General features: G+C 43.6%; 1 protein-coding gene across 2 annotated transcripts in view; it reads right to left on the bottom strand.

Annotated features, from left to right (window-relative positions):
- Positions 1–320: 320 nt before the first annotated feature.
- Positions 321–17787, bottom strand: part of N4BP1 (NEDD4 binding protein 1) — a 50763-nt gene continuing 33296 nt past the window's right edge. Inside the window, exons 3-7 of one of the 2 annotated variants that reach the window (XM_047835519.1) lie at positions 13488–13618; positions 11864–11960; positions 8852–8959; positions 6741–6848; positions 321–5087 (exon numbers count right to left, since the gene is read on the bottom strand). In XM_047835519.1, coding sequence (XP_047691475.1) covers positions 4730–5087; positions 6741–6848; positions 8852–8959; positions 11864–11960; positions 13488–13618 — 802 coding nt within the window. In that variant the 3' untranslated portion in view covers positions 321–4729. The remainder of the gene's footprint in view (positions 5088–6740; positions 6849–8851; positions 8960–11863; positions 11961–13487; positions 13619–17787) is intronic. The other variant, XM_047835520.1, reaches the window with a different exon arrangement.

The raw sequence follows: 17787 nt of genomic DNA, 5'->3' as shown, positions 1-17787 counted from the left end.
GTGAAATTCCTTGGATCCACCAGCAGAGGGGAGAAGACCAAGGAGTGGCTTTAACTGGACTCGCTTGGGCCAGGTGTCTGCCCCTGGCCAGGCTGCGGGCAGGAAGTCAGAGCACACTGCTTGGCTCGGCTTGTCCACAGCTCAGCCCTGGACTGCATGGTGTGTTGGGGCCTTGAAGAGAAGGGGAAAGCCAGGCAGACACCCCATCTGCAGTAGACCGCAGCATAGTGGTGGGTTCCCGGGTGCAAACGTGGACAATGTGACATCTTAAGGTTTTATCGGCTGCCAGACACCACAGTCAAGAAGGCAATGTCGTCCAGTTCAGTTGAGCAGACGTTTATTGAGCACCTATTAAGTGCAAGGCACTGTGCTAGGTGCCATGGGAAATACAAAGAGTGAACATAGACGGTCCCTGCCCGCGAGGAGCTCACAGTCTAGAAAGGGAGGTGAGACACAGTACACAATCAGCTGCAATGATACTGGCCAGTGCGGCAGGTGCCAAAAGCGAGACACAAGCGCTGTGGGTCACAGAGTGCCACAGGGTTGTTTCTGGCCAGAAGCACAGGCAAGGGCACAAAGAGAAGGCAGGAGACTGGGTCATTGAGGGGGAAGCCATTTGGGAGAAAGGGCATCTCTAGCAGAGAAAAAGAGGTGCACACAGAGGCAGGAGCCCACAGGAAACTGAGGAAACGTGTGTGGGCTGCAGTGAGCATCTGGGGAAGGGCTATTCAAAGTGGGCAGTCACACGTGGCCACGAGGACAGCACGGATACTACGCTCAGGGAGGGCTGAGCTTGGTGCTCTGGCCAAGAGGCACTGAAGATCACTGAATAGGATGGTTTGTGACCAGCAATGCATTTCTGGAAGATAAATCTGGGAGCACGCTGGGGTCTGGGAGGGTGGGGTGGGCTGACTGATCAGGGGCTGCCTGAGAGCATGAGAGAATGACTGGTGGGCACTGGCAAGACAAGGACAAGGTGGATGAGGGAACGCTGTGGCAGGGTGGGGTGGGAAAGGACAGCAAGGAACAGAAGCAGGCTGAGGGTCTGGGGAGTGAGTCTGAGGATGTCACAGGGTTTCCAGTCATGCTAGAAACGCATTTCTGAATGGCAGGCCTAGAGGTGGGACTGGAAGTCACTGCCCAGAGGGGACATGTGGAGGCAGGGAAGTTAGGGAGGGAGGAAGGAAGCTGGAGTTAATGACCATTAAGGGTGAGTACAGTTTCTCACAACGTGGTCCCTGGACAGCCTGTGTGGGAAACACCCAAGGAGCTTGCTGATGTCTCCAATTTCTGGGCTTTACTCCAGGGCCACTGAATAAAGAGCCCTGGGGGTTGTGCCTAGTAATCCGCATTTTTAGCAAGAGCCGCCCTCCCCATCACAAGTCCATGGCTGGTCTGAAGTTTGACCACCTGTCAAGAAAGAAAAGGGTCTCGAGGACTGGCCTTTAGGTAAAAGAATAGAAAAGAATGAGGTACATTTGGGAGGGAAATCTCAGAAAAGGAGGAAAGTAAGGGCCATAATGTCAAGTATTCTGGTCACTCACTGAGGGTGGACACGAAGATTAAGTATTGAGAAAAGGCCTCTAATTCGGCAATTACTGGTCCCTGATGACTTCTCCTAGACTATTTCAGGCAGTGGGTGGGATGAAGGTCAAGTTTGCAAATAAGGAAGTGAAGAGTGGGAAGGTGAGGGAGAGCAGCAATGCATGGAGAGGATTCTTAGGGGAAATCGGGTGATTTTACTACAGGAGCCAAGCTGTAATAATGGAGAATGATGGGGAGGTAGATAATGAAGAAACAAATGGCAGGAGTCAGTGACTGACCAAACAGACCACAGTGAGGAGAGGAGAGGGACATGGGAAGGAAGGACAGGGGAGGACCTGGGAGTGCTGGTGGACAGCTGGAAGCTGAGGGAGAATGGTGCCAAGGCCCAAATTCAGGGGGCCCTGTGCCTGGGGCATCTCCTGTGGTGGGGGAGGGTGCTAGGAGCAATCACAGAGAGCACAGCTTTCTCTGTGACTCATACTCCACATGTGCCACGACAAACCTAAGCAAGACCCCATCCCTCCTCTGAGACCAAAAGCTGCAACAGGCCTGAGTCCCCAGCAACACCTCCATACCATAGCTGAGTCTGCCAGACAAAGCTGACCTGTCATCCGGGATGGCTGAGACGCCTTCCCACTGTTTTCTAGCCAGCAGCCTACTGGGTCTCAAACACAGGGTACTTGACAGAAAGGTCAAACAAGGCTTTCTCTTCCCAGAGCGGGGAGCCGGGGCCTGGGAAGAATGCAGGCCTGGGAATCATCCCGCATCACCATCTACTTATTCTCTGACCCCGGACAACCTCTCTGAGCACCAGATGCCAGTGTACCAAATAAGGTGCATCCTTGCCAGGCCACCTCCTTCACGGGAATGCCGGGAAATACAGGACGCAGACGCACCACACTCTGTAACCCCCTGAGGAGTTACAAAATGATGATGCATTGCTGACACTGCCAAGGTGGCTCAAAAATCCACTGCTGGGGGCAGACCATCAAGAAACATTTGAGTAGCATCGACACTGAGCTTAATATTAAGAGAAGGCTGAAGGACTTTTTTTAATGGTCTGAAAATTGAGTTTTTAAATACTAAATTTAACTAAAGCTGATGATTTTCAGAAAGAACTGTGACTTATGTTTGATGTTGTAATTTATCAAAGGAAGTAATTAACCCACTTAGTCTCCTGCATCCTTCCTTCCCACGCCCAGAAAGAGGAAAGGGGCAGGTAGAGCCCTCAGAAACAATACTAAGAATACAGAGGCTTACATGATACAAAGCTCAAAGGTCAAGTCACGTCTAGAGCCTAGGAAACTCTGGAACCCCAGGCCTAGCCAGCCCCACCCGGCATCAGTGGAGGCTTAGTCCCCTTTCAGGAAGACCTGTGTGGCTAAGCCTCAGCCATCAAGGCTTGCCCCCGGGTCCTTTTCTGAACAGTAGAGAAATACTGGATTGGCAACACTGTCAGACCAAACCTCAACCCAGAAGGTCAGAGTAACTACGAGACAGCCCTAGCCCTCACACGTCTGCCACACTTTTACAAACCACCAGTTCTGAAGATGAGGCACAAGGGCTGTGACTGACTTAGTCACTTCCTGGCCACCTCAAGTCTCCATCCACAACTGGGTGGGTGACTCTGGCAACCTGCCCCCAAAAGGCACTGCCCAAAAGGCAGTGGACAACCAGTTCCTCGTCAGGAAGCATCTTAAAGGCATCGGGGAGAAAACATGATTGAAGTGTAAGTCCAGCCACCTGGAGGACTCTGGATTCATCCCTGGAGGGATACAGAGGTCAAACACACCTGGAGGGAGCCTCCTGGGGAGTCACCAGCTCTGCTCATGGCCAAAAAAGTCCCTTCACTATGAAAAACAAACCAGCACTGAGTCCTCAGCAGCTGTTTCTGGGGGCTGGGAGAGACGTGACCCACAGGGCAGATAAAAAACTGACCGTGAGCAGCCTGGGAAGAGAACAGGTATAAAATACAAAGCCCTTTGAAAGTCCAGAGAACAGTAAAGATGTTAAGAATAATTATCCAGGAAAAGAACTTCACTGACACAGAATTTGAACAACACTGAAAACACAATACTAAGATACCAATTCTGAGATAGACTCACTCACAGGAAGGGCAGCTTAGGAGAACACTAAAAAGACAAACACAGGAAAAATAAATAAGGGGCTCTGAGCCCTCATGGCAGCTACTAATGCTATTTATTGGCTTAGGGTCATTCTTGAGAATAGAAAACCACTTTTGGCAAAGCTGTATAAACTTCACATGGGTTGTATCTCCCATGATGTGGACACAAAATTACTGTAACGATGGGGCTCTTTGTTAAATTTCTTCACATCCCACTATTATTTTCAGAGGCTAAGACATGACTTCTAGAGTCAGGTCAGGTATAGCGAGGCCTCAGCCTGGTGAGCATGTCAGAGCACTGGACAAGGAGTCTGGTCCCTGCCCAGCTGCTCTACGGCTGTGGACCTGGGCATGTGCAGACATGAGCACACTGAGCCTCAGTTCCCTCTTCTTCAGGGTGGGAGGGGAAGTAGGGTAGGACTACATGAGTTCTGAAGTTTCTTCTTAACCTGACATTCTGGGAGTCTAACTGTGCCCTGGTCATTAACAATGGCTAGGCACAGGTGCCATCTAGTGGCACCACCTGCCCACTCTCACAAATGGCTCCAACAAAAGACCCACAGGAGCAAACCCAACTCCTACGACTCTAATTCCAGGGGTGAGGGCAGAGGAGACCGGGAGGGATGAGCACACTTCATGTTAGTGGACGTTACATAGTCATCTCAAGAAAATATACTTTAAGAGGTCTTGCTTTCCCTAAGAAAGCAACTCTTTTTTTTTTTTATTTAGAAAGGCTACTCATATCCATTTGTCAATATTTTCAGCTTTAAGGAAAATAGTTTAAAAAACATAAAAATGTAAATACACTCAAGAGTAACTGCTATTAAACAGTTCTGAACAGGCAGAAAATGTACTTTCCTTTTACAGAAAATGTTAAATCTGTAATAGCAGCATAATTTATATATAGAAAAAGCTGGTTTTGAAAACCCAGATTTTTTTATACACAAAACATCTGTTTTCTTTTCTATATACTACAATAGCATTTCCACTGGGAAATCGGTCTCTTCACATTATGTCGCTTCCTGCTGCCACGTGCAGACACTAGCTCGAGTGTGGCCTTCAGTCCAACACCATGGCAGACAGTGCGTTCAGGTCTTTCATGTATGGGTGGGCCACCAATATCTGGTCGATTTTCAGTCTCTGCTCGGAGTCAGGGAAGATCTTCAGAAGGGCTTCCCTCAGCTCGCTGGTTTCTGCAGGAGACCTCTGTGCTGGCATGGGCACGTTCTGCTGCATACTGGGAAGGTTCGACAGAACTGGGAAGCGGGGCTGCTGAGGGAGCCAGTGGCTAGGTGGGGCACCCTGAATCCGGGCTGGAGGCTGGTGGCTGGTGCTGGCTGCCTGGGCCCCAGGGACTCTGAAGCTGGCGTCAAATATGCCCACATTTGGCAAGGCATTGAGCAGGGGCTGCATATCTCTGTGAATGGAATGAGTCTGGTGAGTCAGGCTGTAAGATAAATGAGAGACCTGCTGCTGACATTGAGGCCGTGCTGCTCCATGACTTCTGAAGGCAAGCTGCCTACAGAGGGGTCCACAGGGATGACAACTACACCATCTCCAGACCAGTCATGATGGGAAATGACAGCTCATCATGAGCTACACCACCCTCCTAGGTTTGCAGCTGCAAGAATGGACCCCAGCCAACTGTTGGCTCTAAGCCAGGATGTGCCAGAATCACCTGAGAGCTTTCAAAAGACACAGACCACAGGGTCTTACTCTTCTGGAGACTAATTCTGTGTGGGGCCCTGGTTGATAGGGATTAGAAAAAGGGACTCCTTTGGGCAGAGGCAGCCACTACGGATACCTGTTGCCCCCCCTCTCCGCCCTCACCAGTCTGGGCGAGGTGTTGGTGCCCACAACCTATACACTCATGGGTATGTGTGACTGTGTGTAAAGGGCATCTGTCTTTTTAAAGAAGTTTCCCAGGTGACTTGGGCTTGCAGCTGAGAAATGGGACTGGCCGAACACTTTTTCCAATTTCAAAAGCTCAACTAACTTCAAAAGTTAGTTCCTTGGTGAGTGGAGTTATTATTAACTCCTCACTCAATTTGTTAACACAGTGTAAAGAGTGATTAAGTGCACGGGCAGGGCAGACCCTGCTGCCAGGCTGCTGAGGTGAAGAAGGAGCCAGAGAACTCTCTTTCCCATTAAGCCTGACCCGCAGGCCTTGATGCTTGCACACAGGCACCAGATCTTAAATGCCCAGTGGAGATGCACTGACACCCAGCAGATGTTAAAATGGCTGCCATTCTCTGAGCGCAGGCAGAGAAGCAGAACCTTTGGGAACTAAGCCCTCATTCTATGTAATAAAACCCAAAGGCTCAGAAGAGAAATGATTCCTAAGACCCAGGGAGCTGAAACTGCACTCGTCTCCTCTGTGGAAGATACCTCTGTGTGAACTACCCCAAATCCAAATCTAGAATCCCCAAGGGATCTGGTTATAAATAAAAAAGATCAGCTGTCTGTCACCAGGTTATACTATCTGTTAGGCACATACGATACTTTAGTTAACAGTGTCCATTACCCAAGAATTCTGAAAACAGATATAACCACCAGCAACTTATCTTTAAAAACCCAACTAAAACAAAGAAAATGTCAACTATCAAATCAATTTCAGATCAGTATGAAATACTGGCCTCTCCATTTAGTGGAGACAGAAATCTCCCCGGGTAGTGATTCCTGAATAGTAAATAAATTAACAGGAACATCACAAATTTAAAGCAAATAACCTTGGAAAGTGAATATAAGAGGATATTCACGTATACATAATGAACCTAAGTGGCGTTTGCTCATAAGTGGCAGTCAGCAAAATCTGCTTTGTCTTTTTAGACCTATACAAAGCTTGGCTCCCCACCCTCTCCTAGGATTAAAACCAAAGGACCATAAATGAAGACATGGTCTTTGGGGTGTGTGCTTGATTACCTTTCAAATATATTATACCAGCAATAAATCTAAGGCTAATACAAAATTTAAAAGTGTTGTCTTTAGTTATTCAGAGACATCACTTACACAAAAGCACAAAGAACTGAAACAAGTTTGTAAACAGAAAACAGTGTGAAAAAGCAAATACCTAAGGAAGACTTCTTTCCTAAGGAAGTCTTCTAATCGAGGTCCGCTTCTGCCCAGAGGGTCATCAGGAACCATAAATATATCCCCGACGAAGGTATACTGAAGCAATCTATAACACAGAGAATGATTACAATGCTGGAGAAAACATGAAGCTTTTATTGTTGCAGGAGCTGAGAAGAAAGTAGAAGTGTCCACCTAATTCCAAAGCAAGAGTCACCTATAAAATTGTAAGGCTGCTTACATGCCTAATGGAAAAAACAAACACATCCAAGTTAAACCATCTGAATTTCTCTTTTGGATACAAATACAGTAAAGTAATAAACTTTTATCATTGGCCCTCACAATTCTTATCGAGACTTTCAGATTTTTATCTGGGCTTTGGAGGCAGCTTCTCCTAACTTTGAAAACAAGATTTAAGACTGACTGCTTAGGACACACTGCTTAGGTGCTCAAAAAAGGTTTTACTTTTGAATAGTTGTGTCTATAGGCAAACCACTGAAGATAACTTCTTAAAAAAACAAAACAGTACAGGGCGCCTGGGTGGCTCAGTTGGTTAAAGCATCTGACTCTTGATTTCGGTTCAGGTCACGATCTCGCAGTTTGTGGGATTGAACCCTGCAGTGGGCTCTGCACCAACAGCTCAGGGCCTGCTTGGGATTCTCTCTCTCCCTCTTTTTCTGCCCCTCCCCCCACTCACTCACTTTCTCTCACAATAAAAAAACTTAAAAAAAAAAAAAAAGAGAGAGAGAAAAGAAAAGAAAAGAAAAAAAACCCAAAACAATAGGATATCTGAACAAAGAAAATCTGAGATCTCATCATGATTTATCAAGTCTGGGGAAGATGTGATAAAGAAAAAAGGCCAAGTGCTTGTGTTTGCTGTCCAGACCTCAGTTTCTGCCTTGTTTTGTGAGTTTTGAAAGCAATGGGCTGGTGTACAAACATTGAGTCCTGACTGCATTTAGACCTTCTACACACAGAGGAGTGTCCAATAAATACTGACAATGAGTCTAGGGCAAAGGTCCAATAGAAACATGTCCTAGAAGATTAATGGCTTGTTAACTGTGCCTAGAAGGTCAAAGACCAATTCTCAGTTCAGCTCTCAACAACAGCTTTCCAACACTATGTGGGTCAAAATACATACAGTAATTAACTCACACCTGGGTATTTATAGCAAAGGATTATTTTCTAAAATCCTCTAACGAGTTAGCAAAATAACACATATCAGACAAGGGGCAACTATGAAACCCCAACAGAAATAAATATCTAATTGTACCTGTTATGTACTAGTTATAACACAGCCTGAGGTATGTTGATTTATGCTTTTAGATTTGTGGCATATAGGACTCATCCCTGGCACCATCACAGACTACTGCCTTTTACAGAACTCAGTCAGATGATGCTTGTTAACAAGAAGTCCTGGAAGCCAGTGTTCACTGATCTTAAGGCAGGTGGACACATTCAGAACATCATCACAACTAAAAAACTTGTATCAGTGAATGCTCAACTCTTGACTTTGTTATTTTGGATGATATTCACACATGTTTTCAATATAGACGATTAAACTATGATGGTAAATGCTCAAGGAAATCATCAGATATTGAAAAGCAGAAATACTCTTCCCACTCCTAAGAAGTGAAAACTCATCAGTATGTGGATTTTGGTCTCATCCTCTTACTGGAATCACAGCTGTCATTAAATCCAACCTTCGTATTTCATGGTTGAATCAAGTAGGGACACCCACTGAGTTGCCAAAGTCTCCCCTGGCATCAGGGCAAGGCCAAGTTAGGAGGCCATTTCTGCTCGATTACACTGTTAACAAGAGTTAACTGTGCCATAATCATGTGCCTCTTGCCTTCTGCCAGGGAACACCGATCTCTCAAAGACACTCTGCAGCCACCACAGCATGCCCATTATGTCACCCACTGGTTTTGCTGCTTCGTATTGGGAGCCCCACTTACCTAGAGGGGCCAGCCATGGTCTTGGACAGGGAGCACAGTCTTATGATACTTTGGTTTCCTATACTGCCTTCTGCAGGGCCAAGGTGTACACAAAACCAAACCAAACAATAAACAACAAAAAACACTTAACCAAAGACAAAGAAAATATTATTACCTTTTTGTAATAATTTCTCTCCAAGAGACTGACTCAGTCACAAATTCTCTGAAGTTATCATTTGTTACAATTATGCCACCAGTTTTGTCCGCTAAGTGTAGTAGAAACCTATAGTAATATAAGAGGTTAAAATGGGCAAGCAGGCATTCCTGGCTTATAGAAGCTATGCTATAAGAAAACAAAAGGATTTCCTCTTCATATGAAAATCACCAAAGAATTTAACTATGGCTAGGAAGTAGAAAAGTTAAGCCCTTGTCAGCTGAAGATCAGTCTGAAATATCAAATATCTCTGAAATTATTAGTGTGATTATAAATGAAGGTTTGATTTTCATACATTATTATCTCTTTTTAAAAATGTTCTCAACCAGGGATGCCTGGCTGGCTCAGTCAGAAGAGCATGCAACTCTTTTTTGTTTTGTTTTTTTTTAAGTTTATTTATTTTGAGAGAGAGTGAGTGCAAGCGGGGAAGGAGGGAGGGAGGGAGGGAGAGGGGGAGAGAGAGAGAGAGAGAGAGAGAAAGAGAGAGAGAGAGAGAGAGAGAGAGAGAGAGAGAGAGAGAGAGAGAGAATCCCAAGCAGGCTCTGTGCTGTCTGCGCAGAGACTGATGTGGGGCTCGATCCCATGCACTGTGAGATCATGACCTGTGCCAAAATCAAGAGTTGGACACTTAAACAACTGAGCCATCCAGGTGCCCCAAGGCATGCAACTCTTGATCTCGGTGTGTGGAGATTACTTAAAATCTTAAAAAAAAAAAAAAAAAAAAGATCAACCACAATTTACACATTTTTCTGGAAAAGTTGTATTATCAGAAGACAGTGGTTATCAGATGATGCACGAGGACTAGAGTCGAGAATGAATTTGAGTTGACAAGCCTGTGAAATCACTAAATCACAATTTAAGTTTTAGTTGCTAGGCTAGAGTGCTCTGGTTCTAAGATTAGCTGCTTGGTACAGTCAGCCTTGCATTTTTAAAAAATAAATCCATAGGTTCACACTTGCTGCTTGGACTTTAGATGTCTAGAAGCACCATTCTGTTTAGTTCAAGTTATAGATTCACTCAGATGCCATTTATAAGTTGAAATTGTGATAACAAAGGGTAAGAAATCAGTATTGAGAATTCTATTTCACTGCTGGAGATTATTCGTGGTCAAATCTCTTAATGAGAGATTTGTGAGGACACTAATGATGAGTTTTATCCCTTAGTCAGGGTGATCACATTTGTTTAAGGCAATGCAGACAAAGACAATGCAACAATAAATTAAGAGAATCACTAGAATTGAAGGTGCAAACAAATGCTTTTATTAATGATAGTGAATACTTAAAAGGAATGAAAAAACAAGTCTTGTTAGTTTCAGAGGCTTAGGACATCTTGGAAAGTAGGAGTTAAAATCTTGAATTTATTAATGAATATCTTATCAATTATTCCTAGTGGGCATGAATGGTAAATGGTGATGTCTGTCCAGAGATATTAATATCAAGAGTAAGGCTTCGGAGTGCGTGTACTAAATATATGCTATATATAGACTCATGTCCACTAAAAACCCAGAATCATACAAATTAAGCAAAGGCTTATCGAGTCTGCATACTTGCACATGCCTTCAAATTCTGCAAGCGTGCAGCTGCAGAGTGTGAGAGAGGTGAAGGTTCTTCAGGAGCCCAGCAGCCTATGTGCCCCTCTACCCGAGCACTACAGGGTCTGAGCCCAGTATAACGGAGCCGGAGCAGAACATGGTCTCCCAGCACTTCCTCACCCCTACCCTGCCTCAATATGCTATTCTCCTTTCGCTTCCTCTCACGCTGTTCCTTCACATCACCTCTGATTCTCCCCATCTGATCTGGTCTCTCATCCCAGCCTGGAGAAGGGCAAGGGGTTGTCAATGAGAAGGCCCTCTAGACCTTTTCCTGAATGAACACCTGCTGTCTTCTCAAGTCCCCTTCCCCCCTGCCGAGCCCCTCTTTTCATCTCTCACCCATCTGACTGTCATTCACTAGCTGGCATTACAAGCCGAACACTGTCTTCAATGTGAGGAGCTTTTCTGGTAGAATTCTGAGGCAAAACCACCAGGGCATTCTAAGTGCTTCAGGCCAGAAGAAAATAAAGGGGGTGTATGCAGGTGGGGAAAGAACAAGCGGCCACTACTTAGGTTTCCAGATACTGGTAGGGTTAATAGTACTGACTCCACTCCACAAGAGGACAGTTTGAAAAACTGTTTTTAATGCCACTGGTCATATTTAGGACCTTCTCTTATTCAACCACAACAGAACTCCCCTCTATTACTTATTTGTGTGCCTTCTCTTTAGATCACAAACTCCTTACAGCAGGAAATGTGTCTGAATCACGTGTGTTCCCAAAGCCCCACTCTGTGCATTGCACTTGGTTGGTGCTCAGTAAAGCTTTTAGGAAAAAATGTAAAAGGTGCAGATTAAAGCCTGTTGTCTCCAATGCATTAACACCTGCTTTCTGAGTGACACGCCAACCGAAGAAATGCAACATACTCCTGTCACACTTAGGGTCAGCTGAGACCATCTTTCATTATGTGGAAGAAATGCTGAGGGCTCAGGCATAATGACAAAGTAAGTCACTGGCCAAAATTAACCAGGAGGAGATGGATAATGTTTGAAAAGCATCCTTGGGGTCACCACATAAGACAAGACAAACATTACTTTCAGTATGCACCAAAAAAGAGAACTCAATGTCTGCTCACTCTTATGATTCTCGGTCGTGTTTTATTTAAGAAACATACAAACAAAAAACATTCTAACCGGACAGATTTTATGTAATGCTCTTAAACCCATATAGCAGAAAAAACAAACAAAAAAAACAAAACCAAAAAAACCCCACTGAGTATATAACCTTAATGACCATAAATACTAAAATCTTCAAACCCCTTAATCTAGTGAGTCCTCTAGGTATGTGGATCCAGGGGCACCATGAATGGTTGGTTCAGTGGAGCAGGTGGTGGGCTCCTCACCATCCCACACCCACCTCAGTAAGGAAAACAGCCTTTCGTACCTGTCATCATGAGAAGCAATTCTTTCTCCAAAGACCATCCGGGCAGGAGTTAAAGATAATATTCCAAGCTCCTGGAGCTGGGTTAAGAAGTGCTGTTCTGTTCATGGAATAAGTTGAATACACATTCAGAAAAAGGCTATCTTCCCATATGTTTAAATAAATGAAAGCACCCTCAAATGTTTCACTTGGAGAATTATGGAAAACCTTTTTTCTGCTGACTCAACAAGACTCAATTATACTAACTCATTGGGAAGAAAAAAAAATTAAGCAACACACATACTAAGGCAAATACAACATAAAAACTGACCTTAGCTATTTTTTAAATATAAAAAAGTTCAACTCATTTGCTCCTAGAATTGAGTAAACCATAATCCTACCATCAAGAACTTTTTCACAGCCATATCACAAGCAGTAGGACAGGGACTGATGACATAAGTCCCAGAGAGAGGGTGGGGTAGAGCAGGGAACATTGCTGGAGGCAGAGGCAGGGACACAGGGCTCTGCCCTATCCCAAGGTAGGCCTATGTGGTCCCCCTTCCAAGAGGCTGTCAAAATATCTTTCTAGCTGGCATCTTATCCAACCTCTCTCAGTTATCTGCACATTTACTGATATTTCATGGGAGTGGTCACGACACAGAAGAAAAGAGGGTCAAAGCTAAATTACAGAAAATCAGTCAATGGGCAAAGAGCAGCTAAAAGCTCAGGGTCTAAGATTCCCACACCCGCATCCCCTACGATGATTACTCACCACTGGCTTAAGCTGCAACATGCACACACCGTGTTTTATTGTCCTAGAAATGCACAGCACAGGAAGGCTTGCAAGACCCTTTCAAGGATCCTATTGCAAAAATTAGTGGCTCTGCCTCATTCCTCAAGCACTCTCTGTTAAGACAAATACGCTCTCCAAATGAGGGAAGTTGGGATACTTGAGAAATGTGTGGTCTTACCATTTCCATCTCAACAGTGACTAAGTTTCACTTCCTGTTTAAATGCTGGGTGAGCTCTGTTCCCCCTCCCTTCTCCCATCCACCTCTTGTGTCTAGACACACCAGTGGGCTAAGCTGCCTGACACCGTGCCACCACTCCCCTATCATGAACTATAAGAATAGGTTTCTCTAGAATACTGCATGATTCACGGTAAGTTTAAACATCCCGTGTGTGGCCTGCAGTCAGCCATGCAGTATCACACAATTAACAGACATAATTTATATTAAACTATTAAAAACAGACTGTTCAGAAAACATTGTCTTTGAGGGTTTCCAAATTTATCAAGTGACCATTTTAGAAAAGACTATTTAATGAGGCAAAAGTCCAGACTAATGGAAAGACATATTTAAACTACTTTTTAGAAAGTCAGGAAAATTTTTGTGATGTATAAGGAACTCTAATATAACTTTCCACGTAAACAACTATGTTAAAACTTTCCATCCTTCCCCTAAGCACTTCTTATGCTGTAACACTCTCTTCAACTGATGTTTCACAGGGTCCAAAAGATTTACAATTTTGTTTTTCAAGCTGCTGCCACTGCAGCATGTGGCTCTGCTCTAAGGAGTGAGTTGCCACTGTAAGCAAACTCATTAAACATCTAGAAAAGGAGAAATCTGGAAGGATCAGTTTGCCTCACCTGTGACATTAGGATCACGTCTTGTTCTCCACTGTGGGACAAATACAGTGATGTTTCTGTTGCCAAGCTTCCAAAAATATTCAACCGCAATTGCAATTCCACGACAAGAAAAGAACTTTTTCAGACCGTGGCTATAAGAAAACAAAATTTATTTCAGCTTAACGTATGTGAAATTTCACCATGAAAATGTGAAAAGGTAAACTCTATACATAACAAAAACAATGGCAATGAAATTCCCTTTACATTTCACATTCCCTTTTACATTTTTTGGCATTAAGTTCCATAGTCTGTGACCTTGCAAAGCCAAGAAAGAACCTATTGCATGAAATGTGATTCTTAATAGCTTTATGATTTTTCTTGTATTTTGTTTGGTTCATTTAATTGAATGTGCTATTGAGATAGAAGGCAGCTTGAGTTTCATGGTAATACTTGTTTATTGCACTTTCTATTTTTTACTTTATTTTATTATTATTTTTAGATAAAGAGCCCATTCTAGAGAGCCCTGCCTGGTCAATGGCCTCTAAGAATATTCTACGAATTTTATTAAGAAATTTGTTGCTAAAGCAGAAGTAGACGTGATGACTCTTCCAGGACATGGTCCTTACAACTTCCAAAGGCTGTGGGTAACCCTGGCTCTGGGGCTCCATACCCTTTCTAGGGAACCGTGGAACCTACTCAGTTTGCAGCTTCTAGGAAATAAGATGAGGGCAGGATTCCAGTGAAACTAACTAAGGGCCATGGCAGATGATTTTGCTGAAGGAAGCAGAAAGTACTGGGAGTAGATGCAAACGAACAAGGAACTGTACAGAATATGAGTCAGTATACAATTTTCTGTAAAGGGCCAGATAAGCTTTGTAGGCCATATGGTCTCTGCTGAACTACTCAACTCTGCCAACTGCAAATGAATGAGGGTGGCTGTGTTCCCTATTTGCAAAAAACAGGTGGTGGCCAGATTTGGCCCACAGGGCACAACCCCACATTATAGTGGATTAAAAAGTGACCCCACCCAAAAATGTGGTAACAAATTTCAAAAGAAACCAGAAAAAATATTTAGTTGTGGCCTGCAGTACCTAAGTAAAAGTGGACATTTTTTTAAGTGTATTTTAAAGTCTGAAATTTTGTAGGTGGTAATTCATTTGTCTAGCCATGAATATTAGAAAAAAAAATCAAAACCCCTGTGAAGCTGCAGTTTATGAAATGAGCATAACCTATGTTCACTAATCTTAACGGACACTTATATTCCAGTGACAGGAAATCCAGCATCTTCAGTCCTGGCTTCTCTTCATGTCAAGTGTTTCCACGTCAAAACCACTTGGTGGATTAATTCCTTCACTTAGAAGTCCTGCCACCTCAGGTACAATGTGTTCCAAGTAAACTCCAGACTCCTAATTCCAATCCCTCCTCAAACTCCATTTAGACCCTGAAATGCAGCCACGAGGTCTTTGATCCTGCTCAGGGTTTTCAATGGCACTATCCCTCCAGAAAAACCCAGAGCATGGCTTCAAGATCCCCTCTATACCTGATCAGTCAGAAGTGATCTAGAAACCATCATGCATCACCACACTCGTTTCTGGCTGGGTAGGCTTGCTATCTCCCTCTTCCTGGGCAGTGAGGTTTTTTTTTGTTTTGTTTTTGTTTTTTGTTTTTTTGCTGCTTTCTTTGTAGACCAACTCTTAGACCTTTGCCCATTCCTTTCCTCCAATGCCCTTGGGACTCAATTCCAGACCCTCTTCTAGGAGGCCATCTCTAGAGATAGGTCCTCAATCATCCCTCTTCTTTCCTGTCTTGCTTTCCTGTACTGTACACTGGAATGGCAGAATTAGGAGATAGAACAGAGTTAGATTCCTGTTAGAAAAAAGAATGAAACCCCTGAAAGACAGAGCAACTTCCCCAGGCTGCACTGCCAGAGGGTGATTGTGCTGGGACTACTCAGGCTTCCTTACTCCTGGGCCAGTGCCTTCCTACCACCCCACAGTGGTACTGTCTCCAACTAAATCTGTATTCTCACAAAAGCAGGAATAGGCTAGACACACAATAAACTTCTAACACTCAGAAGAGCAGCTCAGAAACTCCTTTTAGAGGCTAACACCCACTCTCTTCTCAGTGAACCATAAATAAGAGACTACAATGACATCAGCTTTACCCAAGAAAACATAAACAAGTAAACAAACCCATTCTTGATGAAATAATTCAGTATAGTTTATCTAAAAGCATTCAAAATATGGCAAGAATGTAGCAACAGGACATCTGTTACTGGAGAAAGGCTGGAGGCAATTTTTATAGATGTTATCTTTTAAAAAAAATCTTTAAAAATCACTTGAGGGGGACAAAACATAAGAGACTCTTAAATACAGAAAACAAACTGAAGGCTGCTGGAGAGATTTGGGGTAGGGGGATGGGCTAAATGGGCAAGAGGCATTGTTGAGATGAGCACTGGGTATTATATGTAGGGGATAAATCACTGGATTCCACTCCTGAAATCATTATTGCACTATATGCTAACTAACTTGGATGTAAATTAAAAATTTTTTTTAAATATTAAAAAAAAATCAAAGCCCAAAAATAATTATGCATGACAAAAAAAAGAAAAGAAAAAAAATCATTCTAATTGCTTAACAGCAAGAACAGATATAGAGTTCATGTCAACCACAGCCTGAATATGAAAATCCAAAATACAACACAGCCTACTGGTTCTTAGAAAAACCAAGGGATATGTACGTTAAGTCCTGAAAAAAACAATCCTCGAGAGAAATGCATTAAAAAAGCTTGTAAAGTTTGGCTTATTCATCAGATACAAACATGTACTAATTTTTTCTCTTCCTGAAAAGCTTTTTAAAAATTTTTTTAATGTTTATTCATTTTTGAGACAAAGCCTGGGGGGAGGGGAGGGGCACAGAGAGAGGGAGACCCAGAATCCAAAGCAGGCTCCAGGCTCTGAGCTGTCAGCACAGAGCCCGATGCAGGGCTCAAACTCACAGAATATGAGATCATGACCTGAGCTGAAGTTGGATGCTTAACTGAGCCATCCAGGCACCCCAAAAGCTTCTTTAGATGACAATAGTAGAAAGCAGGTGGACCCCAGTTCTGTTCCACTGCGTCACTGAGGAAATGAATGAAGGGATATACGAGTAGATGTAATGTTGTGGCTCTGTAGTGGGCCCAAGCTTAGAGAAGAAGAAATGGAATTTCCAGAAACATGAGCTCTATAGTAATTCCCAAAGTGTTATCCTCAGTGATAAGATCAAATCACTTTGGATACCCTGAAAAATCTCCGGAGTAGTTTTAGGAATAAAAACAGCAGTTCGAAATTCTGGTGGAAACAGATAGATTCAGCCAGAAAACAGAACTACAGAAGAAAATTAAGTGGAATCAAATTAGTGTCTTCAAAATAATATGGAAGATCCCTACCACTTCCCACTTCAACTCCTACAGCCCTAGGCAGAAACCACTGAGTCTCCTCACATCCCTGCGGTCAAGCCACAGGTGCTTGCTGACATGTAGACCCAGATCAACTGTCTGTTTTGACTCAAAGGGTTTATATACCATTAACTCCTCCTTTACTTCTGAAAAGGTCAAGCTCTGGGGCTCCCAGCTCCAAATGCAGAATGAGCAGATATTAGGGCCAAGAGGCCAGGGTATGCAAGGGAGATGTAAACTCCTGTTCCTTGTAATTGGAAACAAGTCACATCATCCGGTTGTTTTCCCTGTTATAGGAGGCAGTAAACTGGAAGGAAGAGTGTCTCAAGAAGAGAGGAGATGGGTGACAGACACCTGGTAAAAACTCATGGCAGTGATGGAACCAGACCCAGCAGTGTGGGGGAAATAGTAAAAAAACAAAAAACAAAACAAAACAAAAAATAAAAAAAAACCCAAAACACCCTTTTGGAGTTACCCAGGGAAGAATAATTTCCTTCTATAGTTTCCACTTAATAAAAAATAGCCATGAGACCCGGATATAGAAGACTACCACATGAAAAAATGGTTAAAATATATAGCTCTGGCAAGTGAAGGGGCAAACCTCACCTACATGGAAAATTAGCTGCCAAGTTAAGTCAGGTGTCCTAATGCCGAAGTTTCAGACTGACCAAGCCTGAGTGTTATCTAGCCACCACTGTGATGTCTAGCCGTGCACCGCAAACAATTTCCATTTACTCATCACATTTGACTCATTGTGACAAAGGGGAAAAACCAAGTAGAGATACGCATAATTAGCAGCATGAAGTCGGTATTTTGGAATTTCTCACAGAGTGTATGAACTGCAGACAGCACGCTGGATAAACTAATAAACAAAGGCTTTGCA

This window comes from Prionailurus viverrinus, chromosome E2, assembly GCF_022837055.1.
Source record: "Prionailurus viverrinus isolate Anna chromosome E2, UM_Priviv_1.0, whole genome shotgun sequence".
Taxonomy (NCBI): Eukaryota; Metazoa; Chordata; class Mammalia; order Carnivora; family Felidae; genus Prionailurus; species Prionailurus viverrinus.
The sequence above is the reverse complement of the archived record's forward strand: the minus strand, read 5'-3'. Positions and strand labels throughout refer to the sequence as shown.